This window comes from Ammospiza caudacuta, chromosome 29, assembly GCF_027887145.1.
Source record: "Ammospiza caudacuta isolate bAmmCau1 chromosome 29, bAmmCau1.pri, whole genome shotgun sequence".
Lineage (NCBI taxonomy): Eukaryota > Metazoa > Chordata > Aves > Passeriformes > Passerellidae > Ammospiza > Ammospiza caudacuta.
The window spans coordinates 680,786-693,830 of record NC_080621.1 but is presented as its reverse complement, the minus strand read 5'-3'; the positions used below and the strand labels follow the sequence as shown (position 1 = coordinate 693,830).

At 54.5% G+C, this 13,045-nt stretch overlaps 1 protein-coding gene across 1 annotated transcript in view; it reads left to right on the top strand.

Annotated features, from left to right (window-relative positions):
* Positions 1 to 11,667, top strand: part of SMARCA4 (SWI/SNF related, matrix associated, actin dependent regulator of chromatin, subfamily a, member 4) — a 58,999-nt gene extending 47,332 nt beyond the window's left edge. The window contains 7 exon segments of the mRNA XM_058821484.1: positions 1,110 to 1,271; positions 1,273 to 1,361; positions 2,882 to 2,990; positions 4,078 to 4,179; positions 6,156 to 6,288; positions 7,965 to 8,107; positions 9,000 to 11,667. Coding sequence (XP_058677467.1) covers positions 1,110 to 1,271; positions 1,273 to 1,361; positions 2,882 to 2,990; positions 4,078 to 4,179; positions 6,156 to 6,288; positions 7,965 to 8,107; positions 9,000 to 9,032 — 771 coding nt within the window. The 3' untranslated portion in view covers positions 9,033 to 11,667.
* The last annotated feature ends 1,378 nt before the right edge of the window (positions 11,668 to 13,045 follow it).

Here is a 13,045-nt window from a genome sequence, read left to right as displayed (position 1 = left end):
CAAACTCCTGTAGGTCCTAAATCCCCTTGTTTCCCCCCCCAGGCCATCGAGGAGGGCACCCTGGAGGAGATGGAGGACGAGGTCCTCCAGAAGGATTGAGATGATCCCAAACCCCTGTAGATCCCAAATCCCTTTGGCTCCACCACCCCAGAAGATCCCAAATCTCACATCCTCTGGGATTGAGATGATCCCAAATCCCTTTGGCTCCACCACCCCTTGAGATCCTAAATCCCCTTGGTTCTCCACCAGGCCATCGAGGAGGGCACCCTGGAGAAGATCCTGGAGGAGGTCCTCCAGAAGAAGTCCTCTGGATTGGGATGGTCCCAAACCCCTTTGGCTCCACCGCCCCATAAATCCCAAACCCCTGTAGATCCCAAACCCCTTGAGATCCTAAATCTCCTTGGTTCTCCACCAGGCCATCGAGGAGGGCACCCTGGAGGAGATCAAGGACGAGGTCCTCCAGAAGGATTGAGATGATCCCAAACCCCTGTAGATCCCAAATTGTGGTCCTAAATCCCTTTGGCTCCCAAATTCTTGTGGTTCCTAAATCCCCTTGGTTCTCCCCCCCCAGGCCATCGAGGAGGACACCCTGGAGGAGATCCAGGAGGAGGTCCACCAGGAGAAGTCCTCTGGATTGGGATGATCCCGAACCCTCTGAGATTGAGATGATCCCAAATCCCTTTGGTTCCCAAACTCCTGTAGGTCCTAAATCCCCTTGGTTCTCCACCACCAGGCCATCGAGGAGGGCACCCTGGAGGAGATGGAGGACGAGGTCCTCCAGAAAGATTGAGATGATCCCAAACCCCTGTAGATCCCAAATCCCTTTGGCTCCACCACCCCAGAAGATCCCAAATCTCACATCCTCTGGGATTGAGATGATCCCAGATCCCTTTGGCTCCACCACCCCTTGAGATCCTAAATCCCCTTGGTTCTCCACCAGGCCATCGAGGAGGGCACCCTGGAGAAGATCCTGGAGGAGGTCCTCCAGAAGAAGTCCTCTGGATTGGGATGGTCCCAAACCCCTTTGGCTCCACTGCCCCATAAATCCCAAACCCCTGTAGATCCCAAACCCCTTGAGATCCTAAATCTCCTTGGTTCTCCACCACCAGGCCATCGAGGAGGGCACCCTGGAGGAGATCGAGGAGGAGGTCCGCCAGAAGAAGTCCTCTCGCAAGCGCAAGCGGGAGCCCGAGGGACCCCCGGGACCCCCGGCGGGCGCCCGGAGCCGCGACAAGGACGAGGAGATCCGGAAGCAGAAGAAGCGCGGGCGACCCCCCGGCCGAGAAGTTGTCCCCGAACCCACCGCCCCTGACCCGCAAGATGCGCAAGATCGTGGACGCCGTCATCAAGTACAAGGACAGGTGAGGAGGACACGTCGGGATGGGCGGTTCCTGCAGGTTCCTGCAGGTTCCTGGGGGTTCTTGATGGGCCTAGAGGTTCTGGAGGTTCCTGGCCATCATCAAGTACAAGGACAGGTGAGGAGGACACGTCGGGATGGGCGGTTCCTGCAGGTTCCTGGAGGGTTCCAGGTGACGGTAGAAGGTTCCAGGTGGGCCTGGAGGTTCCTGGGGGTTTCTGGTGAGCCTGGACATCATCAAGTACAAAGACAAGGTGAGGAGGACACGTGAGGATGGAGGGTTCCTGGAGGCTCAGGTGAGGAGCAGGGACAAGGAAGGTCACGGCTGACGCCGACGTTTATGAGATGATGAGGATGAGGATGAGGACAATGTGATGATGATGAGATGATAAGATGATGAGGATGAGGGTAATGGGCTGAAGATTATGAGATGATGATGAGGACAGTGTGATGATGATGACGATGACGAGGACAAGATGAGGATAATGGGCTGATGATGATGATGATGATGGTGATGACGATGACAGTGTGATGATGATAGTGAGATGATGAGGATGAGGATGATGAGATGATGATGCTGATTATCATGACGATGACGAGGAGGAGGAGGAGGACGTGGGGATGATGATGCTGCTGCTGCTGCTGATGGTGATGATGACAATGATGATGACGATGATGATGATGGTGAGGATGAGGATGAGATGATGACAACACTGTGATGATGATGATGATGATGAGATGCTGCTGCTGCTGCTGATGACAATGATGATGATGATGATGGTGATGGTGATGATGATAATGAGATGCTGCTGCTGATGATGATGGTGATGATGATGATGATGACAATGAGGAGGACAATGATGATGATGATGATGATGGTGATGATGATGATGGTGGTGATGATGACAACGTGATGATGATAATGAGATGATGATGATGATGGTGATGATGATGATGACGAAGACTGAGATGATGATGATGATGATGGTGACGATGATGACAATGTGATGATGATAATGAGATGATGATGATGATGGTGACGGTGATGATGATGGTGATGATGACAATGACGATGATGATGGTGACGATGATGATGGTGGTGATGATGACAATGATGACGATGATGATGGTGGTGACAATGACGATGATTATGGTGGTGATGATGGTGACGATGATGATGACAATGACGATGATGATGATGATGACGATGATGATGACGATGATGGTGACGATGACAATGGTGACGATGATGATGATGGTGACGATGATGATGATGATGGTGGTGACAATGATGGTGGTGACGATGACAATGATGACAATGACAATGATGATGGTGGTGCCGATGACGATGGTGGTGACGATGACGACGATGACGATGATGATGCTGGTGCCGATGATGATGGTGGTGACGATGCCGATGATGATGGTGGTGCTGATGATGATGGTGACGATGACAATGAGGGTGATGATGATGATGACGCTGGTGCCGATGAAGGCCGCGCTGACGCCCGTGTCCCCCCGCAGCAGCAGCGGGCGCCAGCTCAGCGAGGTTTTCATCCAGCTGCCGTCCCGCAAGGAGCTCCCCGAGTACTACGAGCTCATCCGCAAGCCCGTGGACTTCAAGAAGATCAAGGTATCTCCTGGGGCCCACCAGGGTCCACCACGATCCACCAGGACCTTCTGGGGTCCACCAGGGTCCACCACTATCCACCAGGACCTTCTGGGGTCCACCAGGGTCCACCAAGATCCACCAGGACCTTCTGGGGTCCACCAGGGTCCACCACTATCCACCAGGACCTTCTGGGGTCCACCAGGGTCCACCAAGAACCACCAGGACCTTCTGGGGTCCACCAGGGTCCACTGGGGTCTGCTGGGCTCCATTGAGGCCCATTGGGGTGCACCAGGACCTCCTGGGATCCACCAGGGTCCATTGGGGTCTACCAATGTCCACCAGGATCCACTGGGGTCCACCAGGACCTCCTGGGATCCACCAGGGTCCATTGGGGTCCACCGAGGTCACCAGGGTCCACCAGGATCCACCGGGCTCCATTAGGATCCATTGGGGTCCACCAATGTCCACCAGGGTCCATTGGGGTCCACCAGGATCCATCAGGGTCCACCAGGGTCCATTGGGGTCCACCGAGGTCACCAGGGTCCACTGGGGTCCACCAGGATCCATCAGGGTCCACCAGGGTCCATTGGGGTCCACCGAGGTCACCAGGGTCCACTGGGGTCCACCAGGATCCATCAGGGTCCACCAAGGTCCACCAGGATCTACTGGGAGTCCACTGGGGTCTACTGGGGTACACCAGGATCTACTGGGGTCCACCAGGATGGGATCCATCAGGATGGGACTCATCAGGATCTACTGGGGTCCACCAGGATCCGCTGGGGTCTACTGGGGTCCGCCAGGATGGGATCCACCAGGATGGGACCCATCAGGATCTACTGAGGTCCACCAGGATCCACTGGAGTCCACCTGTGGACCCTTGAGGTTCCTGGAGGTTCCTGGAGGTTCTACTGGGGCCCACCAGTGGATCCTTGAAGTTCCTTGAGGTTCCTGGAGCTTCTTGGAGATTCCTGGACGTTCCTGGAGGTTCCTTGAGGTTCTACTGGGGTCCACCAGTGGATCCTTGAAGTTCCTTGGGGTTCCTGGGGGTTCCTGGAGGATCTCCTGGGCTCCACCAGGCCCCACCGTGACCGCGGTTCCTCCCGGCCAGGAACGGATCCGGAACCACAAGTACCGGAGCCTCAACGACCTGGAGAAGGACGTGATGCTGCTGTGCCAGAACGCCCAGACCTTCAACCTCGAGGGCTCCCTGGTAGGACAACCCTGGGTGGGACAACCCCGAGGGGACAACCTGGGGTGGGACAACCTGTGGTGGGACAACCTGTGGTGGGATGGAACCTGGGGTGGCACCTGGAGAAGGACGTGAGGCTGCTCCAGACCTTCAACCTGGAGGGCTCCCTGGTAGGACAACCCTGGGTGGGACAACCCCGAGGGGACAACCTGGGGTGGGATCTGTGAGGGCCAACCTGGGCCAGAACGCCCAGACCTTCAACCTCGAGGGGTCCCTGGTAGGACAACCCCGAGGGGACAACCCGGGTGGGATCTGTGGTGGGATGGAACCTGGGGTGGCACCTGGAGAAGGACGTGAGGCTGCTCCAGACCTCCAACCTGGAGGGGTCCCTGGTAGGAGAACCCTGGGTGGGACAACCTGGGAGGGGCTGGAATGACCAGGGAGGACCAGGAAAGTCCAGGAGTGACCAGGGATGGCCAGAAATGGCCAAGGGTGACCAGGAGGGACCTGGAGTGACCAGAAATGACCATGACTGACCTTGGGTGACCATGAGTGACCAGAACTGACCATGAGTGACCAGAAATGACCATGGGTGACCACAAGTAGCCATGATGGACCACGACTGACCACAACTGACCACGACTGACCATGGGTGACCAGGACAGACCACGAGTGACCATGAGTGACCATGAATGACGATGAATGACTATGGGTGACCATGTGTGACCATGGGTGACCAGAACTGACCACGAGTGACCACGAGTGACCATGAGTGACCATGAGTGACCATGAGTGACCACGAGTGACCATGACTGACCACGACTGACCACGAGTGACCATGACTGACCACGACTGACCACGAGTGACCACGACTGACCATAAGTGACCATGACTGACCACAACTTACCACGACTGACCACGACTGACCACAACTGACCATGACTGACCACGAGTGACCACGACTGACCATGACTGACCACAAGTGACCATGACTGACCACGACTGACCACGAGTGACCATGACTGACCACAACTGACCACGACTGACCACGACTGACCATGACTGACCACAAGTGACCATGACTGACCATGACTGACCACGAGTGACCATGACTGACGATAACTGACCACAACTGACCACGACTGACCACGAGTGACCATGACTGACCGCAACTGACCACAACTGACCACGACTGACCACGAGTGACCATGACTGACCACGAGTGACCATGACTGACCACAACTGACCACAACTGACCGCGAGTGACCATGACTGACCGCGCGTGACCATGACTGCCCACGAGTGACCATGAGTGACCATGGGTGACCATGAATGACGATGAATGACTATGGGTGACCAGAACTGACCATGACTGACCACGACTGACCATGAGTGACCACGAGTGACCACAACTGACCACAACTGACCGCGACTGACCGCGACTGACCGCGAGTGACCACGAGTGACCATGGGTGACCATGAATGACGATGAATGACTATGGGTGACCAGAACTGACCATGACTGACCACGAGTGACCACAACTGACCACAACTGACCAAGACTGACCAAGACTGACCATGAGTGACCATGACTGCCCACGAGTGACCATGGGTGACCATGAATGACGATGAATGACTATGGGTGACCAGAACTGACCATGACTGACCACGAGTGACCATGAGTGACCACGACTGACCACAACTGACCACAACTGACCACAACTGACCGCGACTGACCGCGAGTGACCACGAGTGACCATGGGTGACCATGAATGACGATGAATGACTATGGGTGACCAGAACTGACCACGACTGACCACGACTGACCACAACTGACCACAACTGACCAAGACTGACCATGAGTGACCATGACTGCCCACGAGTGACCATGGGTGACCATGAATGACGATGAATGACTATGGGTGACCACGAGTGACCACAACTGACCACGAGTGACCACGAGTGACCACAAGTGACCACAACTGGCCGCTGCGCAGATCTACGAGGACTCGATCGTGCTGCAGTCGGTGTTCACCAGCGTGCGGCAGAAGGTGGAGAAGGAGGAGGAGAGCGACGGCGACGAGAGCGAGGAGGACGAGGAGGCCGAGGAGGAAGGCTCCGAGTCCGAGGGTGCGCCGGGGGCGGGCGGCCGGTGGGGTCGGTGGGATTGATCCGGTGGGATCGATCGGATGGGATCGATGGGATCAATGGGATTGATCGGATGGGATCGATGGGATTGATGGGATTGATTGGATGGGATCAATGGGATTGATGGGATTGATCGGATGGGATTGATGGGATTGATCGGATGGGATCGATGGGATTGATGGGATTGATGGGATGGGATCAATGGGATCAATGGGATTGATCGGATGGGATTGATGGGATCAATGGGATTGATTGGATGGGATCAATGGGATTGATGGGATTGATCCAATGGGATCGATGGGATTGATCGGATGGGATCGATGGGATTGATCGGATGGGATCAATGGGATTGATCGGATGGGATCAATGGGATTGATGGGATTGGACGGGGTCAATGGGATTGGATCAATGGGATTGATCGGATGAGATCAATGGGATTGATGGGATGGGATCAATGGGATTGATGGGATTGATTGGATGGGATCAATGGGATTGATGGGATTGATCCAATGGGATCGATGGGATTGATCGGATGGGATCAATGGGATTGATCGGATGGGATCAATGGGATTGATGGGATTGGACGGGGTCAATGGGATTGGATCAATGGGATTGATCGGATGAGATCAATGGGATTGAGTCAATGGGATTGATCAGATGGGATCGATGGGATTGATCGGATGGGATCGATGGGATCGATGGGATTGATCGGATGGGATCGATGGGATTGATGGGATTGATCGGATGGGATCAATGGGATTGATCGGATGGGATCAATGGGATTGATCGGATGGGATCGATGGGATCAATGGGATTGATTGGATGGGATCAATGGGATTGATGGGATTGATCCAATGGGATCGATGGGATTGATCCAATGGGATCGATGGGATTGATCCGATGGGATCGATGGGATTGATCAGATGGGATCGATGGGATTGATGGGATCAATGGGGGTCAGTGGAATCAATGGGATTGGATGGGGTCAATGGGATTGATCGGATGGGATCGATGGAATGGGATCAGTGGGATCAATGGGATCAGTGGGATTGGGATGTGATGGGATCAATGGGAGCAATGGGATCAATGGGATTGAATTGATGGGATGGGATCAATGGGATTGGGTGGGATGGGATCAATGGGAGCAATGGATTGATGGGATCAATGGGATGGGATGGGGTCAGTGGGATTGATGGGATCAATGGGATGGGATCAACAGGATTGATGGGATTGGATGGGATCAATGGGATGGGGTCAGTGGGATCAATGGGATCAATGGGATTGGGATGGGATGGGATGGGATCAATAGGCTGGGATTGGGATGGGGTGGGGTCAGTGGGATCAATGGGACCAATGGGATTGGGATGGGTGAATGGGATCAATGGGATCGATGGGATTGGATCGATGGGATTGATCGGATGAGATCAATGGGATTGATGGGATTGATCGGATGGGATCGATGGGATCAATGGGATGGGATTGGGATTGGGATGGGTGAATGGGATCGATGGGATCAATGGGATGGGATTGGGATTGGGATGGGATCAATGGGATCGGGATGGGTGAATGGGATCGATGGGATCGATGGGATCAATGGGATCGGATGGGTGAATGGGATCGATGGGATCGATGGCATCGGGGTTGCTGCTCGCCCCCAGCGCGCTCGGTGAAGGTGAAGATCCGCCTGGGCCGCAAGGAGAAGGTTCCGGAACGCGGCAAGGGCGGCCGGCGCCGGGGGGGGCGGGGGGGGCGCCCCAAACCCCTCCTGAGCGACGACGAGAGCGACGACGAGCAGGAGGAGGTGGGACCCCAAATCCCGACCCAAAATCCCGACCCCAAACCCCAAATCCTGACCCCAAATCCTGACCCAAAATCCCAAATCCTGACCCCAAATCCTGACCCAAAATCCCAAATCCTGACCCCAAACCCCAAATCCTGACCCCAAATCCTGACCCCAAACCCCAAATTCTGACCCCAAATCCCGACCCAAAATCCTGACCCCAAACCCCAAATCCTGACCCCAAAATCCCAAATCCTGGGAGCCATCCCAAACCCAAAATCCTGAACCCAAACCCCAAATCTGAACCCCCAAATCCCCCAAACCCCAAATCCTGAACCCCCCAAACCCCTCCTGAGCGACGACGAGCAGGAGGAGGTGGGACCCCAAATCCCGACCCCAAATCCTGACCCAAAATCCCAAATCCTGACCCCAAATCCTGACCCAAAATCCCAGATCCTGACCCCAAATCCCCTAAATCCCAAATTCTGACCCCAAATCCTGACCCAAAATCCCAAATCCTGACCCCAAATCCTGACCCCAAACCCCAAATCCTGACCCCAAATCCCCTAAATCCCAAATCCCAATCCCAAATCTTGACCCCCATATCCCATCCTAAAACCCCAAATCCCCCAAATCCCCAATCCTGACCCCAAATCCCAACGCCAAATCCCAAATCTTGACCCCAAATCCTGACCAAAAATCCCCCAAATCCCAAATCACCCAAATCCCAAATTCCGACCCCAAATCCCAAACCCCAAATCCCTTCCCAAATCCCCCAAATCCCAAATCCCATCCTAAAACCCCAAATCCCAAATCCTGATCCCCAAATCCCGAAGGCAAATCCCAAATCCCAACCCCAAATCCTGACCCCAAACCCCAAAATCCCCAAATCTGACCCCAAATCCCTCCCCAGGATCGCTCCGGCAGCGGCACCGAGGACGACTGAACCCCGAACATTCCACGGCTCCGGAACTCTGAGAAACCCCCCCCCCAAAAAAAACCCCAAAAAAAAACCCCAAAAAAACCCCAAAATTCCCCTCCCCCCGTAGCTCCGACGGCAGCGACGCCGCAATTCCCAAAAATCCTGAAAATCCAAAAAAAAAATCCCCAAAAAAAAACCAAAAAAAAGAAAACCCCAAAAAAGAAAACCCCAAAAAAACCCCAAAATCCGCGCCCGTATTTATACCCGGGTCAGCCCAGGTGGGCCTGGATTGGCCCGGGTTGGTCCAGGTGGTCCCGGGTCCAGATTGGCCCAAATTTGGGTGGTCCTGGATGCTCCTAAATCCCCTTGGACCGTCCTAAATCCATCCTGAGTGATCCCAAATCCTCTTAGACCATCCCAAATCCATCCTGGGCGTTCCTAAATCCTCTTGGGTTGGTCCTAAATCCATCCTGGGTTGGCCCGGGTTGGTCCAGGTGGTCCCAGGTCCAGATTGTCCCAGATTTGGGTGGTCCAGGATGCTCCTAAATCCTCTTGGGTTGGTCCTAAATCCATCCTGGGTTGGCCCAGGTTGGTCCCAGATGGTCCCAAGATGTCCCAGGTCCAGATTGGCCCAGATTTGGGTGGTCCTGGATGCTCCTAAATCCTCTTGGACCGTCCTAAATCCATCCTGGGCGTTCCTAAATTCTCTTGGATGCTCCTAAATCCATCCTGGATCAGCCCAGGTGGGCCTGGATTGGCCTGGGTTGGTCCAGGTGGTCCCGGGTCCAGATTGTCCCAGATTTGGGTGGTCCTGGATGCTCCTAAATCCTCTTGGGTTGGTCCTAAATCCATCCTGGGTTGGCCCGGGTTGGTCCCAGATGGTCCCAAGATGTCCCAGGTCCAGATTGTCCCAGATTTGGGTGGTCCTGGATGCTCCTAAATCCTCTTGGATGCTCCTAAATCCATCCTGGATCAGCCCAGGTGGGCCTGGATTGGCCTGGGTTGGTCCAGGTGGTCCCGGGTCCAGATTGGCCCAAATTTGGGTGGTCCTGGATGCTCCTAAATCCCCTTGGATCGTCCTAAATCCATCCTGGGTTGGCCCGGGTTGGTCCAGGTGGTCCCAGGTCCAGATTGGCCCAGATTTGGGTGGTCCAGGATGCTCCTAAATCCTCTTGAACCGTCCTAAATCCATCCTGGATGCTCCTAAATCCTCTTGGGTTGGTCCTAAATCCATCCTGGATCAGCCCAGGTTGGCCTGGATTAGCCTGGATTGGTCCCAGATGGTCCCAGGTCCAGATTGGCCCAGATTTGGGTGGTCCTGGATGCTCCTAAATCCATCCTGGATGCTCCTAAATCCTCTTGGGTTGGTCCTAAATCCATCCTGGCTCAGCCCAGGTTGGCCTGGATTGGCCCGGGTTGGTCCAGGTGGTCCCAGGTCCAGATTGGCCCAGATTTGGGTGGTCCAGGATGATCCCAAATCCTCTTGGATGCTCCTAAATCCCCTTGGACCGTCCTAAATCCATCCTGGATGCTCCTAAATCCATCTTGGGGCCATCCTAAACCGTCCTGGACCGTCCCAAATCCATCGTGGACGATCCTGAATCCATCCTGGACCATCCTGGACACTCCTAAATCCTCTTGGACCATCCTGGATCATCTTAAATCCCTCCTGGACCATCCCAAATCCATCTTGGATCATCCTAAATCCTCTTGGACCATCCTGGACCATCCTAAACCCATCGTGGATGCTCCTAAATCCTCTTGGATGATCCTAAATCCTCTTGGACCACCCTAAATCCATCCTGAGTGATCCCAAATCCTCTTGGGTTGGTCCTAAATCCATCCTGGGTTGGCCCGGGTTGGTCCAGGTGGTCCCAGGTCCAGATTGGCCCAAATTTGGGTGGTCCAGGATGGTCCCAAATCCTCTTGGATGCTCCTTAATCCATCCTGAGTGATCCCAAATCCTCTTAGACCATCCCAAATCCATCCTGGGTGTTCCTAAATCCCTCCTGGACCATCCCAAATCCATCTTGGACCATCCTGGACCATCCTAAATCCATTCTGGGTGTTCCTAAATCCCTTTGGATCACCCTAAATCCATCCTGGGTGATCCTAAATCCCCTTGGACCATCCCAAATCCCTCCTGGACCATCCCAAATCCATCCTGGGTGTTCCTAAATCTCCTTGGATCACCCTAAATCCCCTTGGACCATCCCAAATCCATCGTGGACCATCCTGGACTATCTCAAATCCATCCTGGACCATCCCAAATCCATCCTGGATGTTCCTAAATCCCTCCTGGACCATCCCAAATCCATCTTGGACCATCCCAAATCCATTCTGGATGTTCCTAAATCCCCTTGGACCATCCCAAATCCATCTTGGACCATCCCAAATCCATCTTGGACCATCCTGGACCATCCCAAATCCATCCTGGATGTTCCTAAATCCCCTTGGACCATCCTGGACCATCCCAAATCCATTCTGAATGGTCCTAAATCCCCTTGGACCATCCCAAATCCATCCTGGGTGTTCCTAAATCCCCTCGGACCATCCCAAACCCCCCCTGGGTGTTCCCAACCGCCCCCCGGCCCAGCTCAGCCTTGGGCTGTCCCGGCCCCTCCCCCACCCCCGGCGCTGTCGCTGCCCCTGGGTCCCCAAACGGTCGAGAATTAATTAATAAATTAATTGATCCAACGGGAGCCGAGTCCAGAGTTAATTGATGAATTAATCCATCAAATCACGGGGGAAATTGGGGGTTTTGGGGGGATCTTGGGGCTCCCTGGGGGGATTTTTGGGGGTTCCAGAGGAGATTTTGGGGTCATTTTTGGGGTTCTTGGGGCTCCCTGGGGGGGATTTTTGGGGGTTCCAGAGGAGTTTTTGGGGTCATTCTTGGGGTTCTAGAGGGGATTTTTTGGGGTCCCTGGGTGGGAATTGGGAACTTGGGGTGACCCAGGGTGGGAATTTGGGTTCCAGAGGAGTTTTTTGGGGTGATTTTTGGGGATGGAAAACGGGAAAATGGAGCCCTTTTCTCCTTGCTGCCGTTCCCTCCCTTTATCCCGGTTTTTCCTGCCCGGATTTCCTCCAACCTTTAGCTCGAATTTCCCTCCCCCTTTCCCTCCCTTCATCCCGAGTTTCTCTCCCGGTTTTCCTCCCTTTATCCCGGTTTCCTTTCCCGGTTTTCCTCCCTTTATCCCGGTTTTTCCTGCCCGGATTTCCTCCCTTTAGCTCGAATTTCCGTCCCCCTTTCCCTCCCTTCATCCCGAGTTTCTCTCCCGGTTTCCTCCTCCTTCATTCCCGGTTTCCTTTCCCGGTTTTCCTCCCTTTATCCCGGTTTACTTTCCCGGTTTTCCTCCCTTTATCCCCGGTTTCCCCCTCCCTCATTCCCCATTTTCCTTCCCCGTTTCCCCTTCGGCTTTTCCTCCTTCCATCCCGGTTTTCCCTCCCGGTTTTCCTCCTTTTATCCCGGTTTTCCCTCCCGGTTTTCCTCCTTCCATCCCGGTTTTCCCGGCCCTCCCTTATTCCCAGTTTTCCCTTTCCTCTTTCCCGCTTTTCCCTCCCGGTTTCCCCTCCCTTCATCCCGGTTTTCTCTCTCTCTTTTCCCGCCCCTCAATCCCACTTTTCCCTTTCCCCATTCCCGATTTCTCCTCCCGGTTTTCCCTCCCGGTTTCCCTCCCTCATTCCCGGTTTTCCCTCCCGGTTTCCCTCCCTCATTCCCGGTTTTCCTCCCTCTTTTTCTGTCCCTCATTCCCCTCCCGCTTTTCCCCTCCTCGTTCCCCATTTTCCCTCCCGGTTTTCCTCCTTTTATCCCGGTTTTCCCTCCCGGTTTTCCTCCTTTTATCCCGGTTTCCCCGACCCTCATTCCATTTTCCCGCCCCTCCCTCATTCCCGGTTTCCTTTCCCGGTTTTTCCCTCCCGGATTTCCGCTTTTTATCCCGCTTTCCCCTCCCGGTTCCCCTTCCTCGTTCCCGGTTTCCTTTCCCGGTTTTCCTCCCTCATTCCCGGTTTCCCCTCCCTCTTTTCCTGCCTTTCATTCC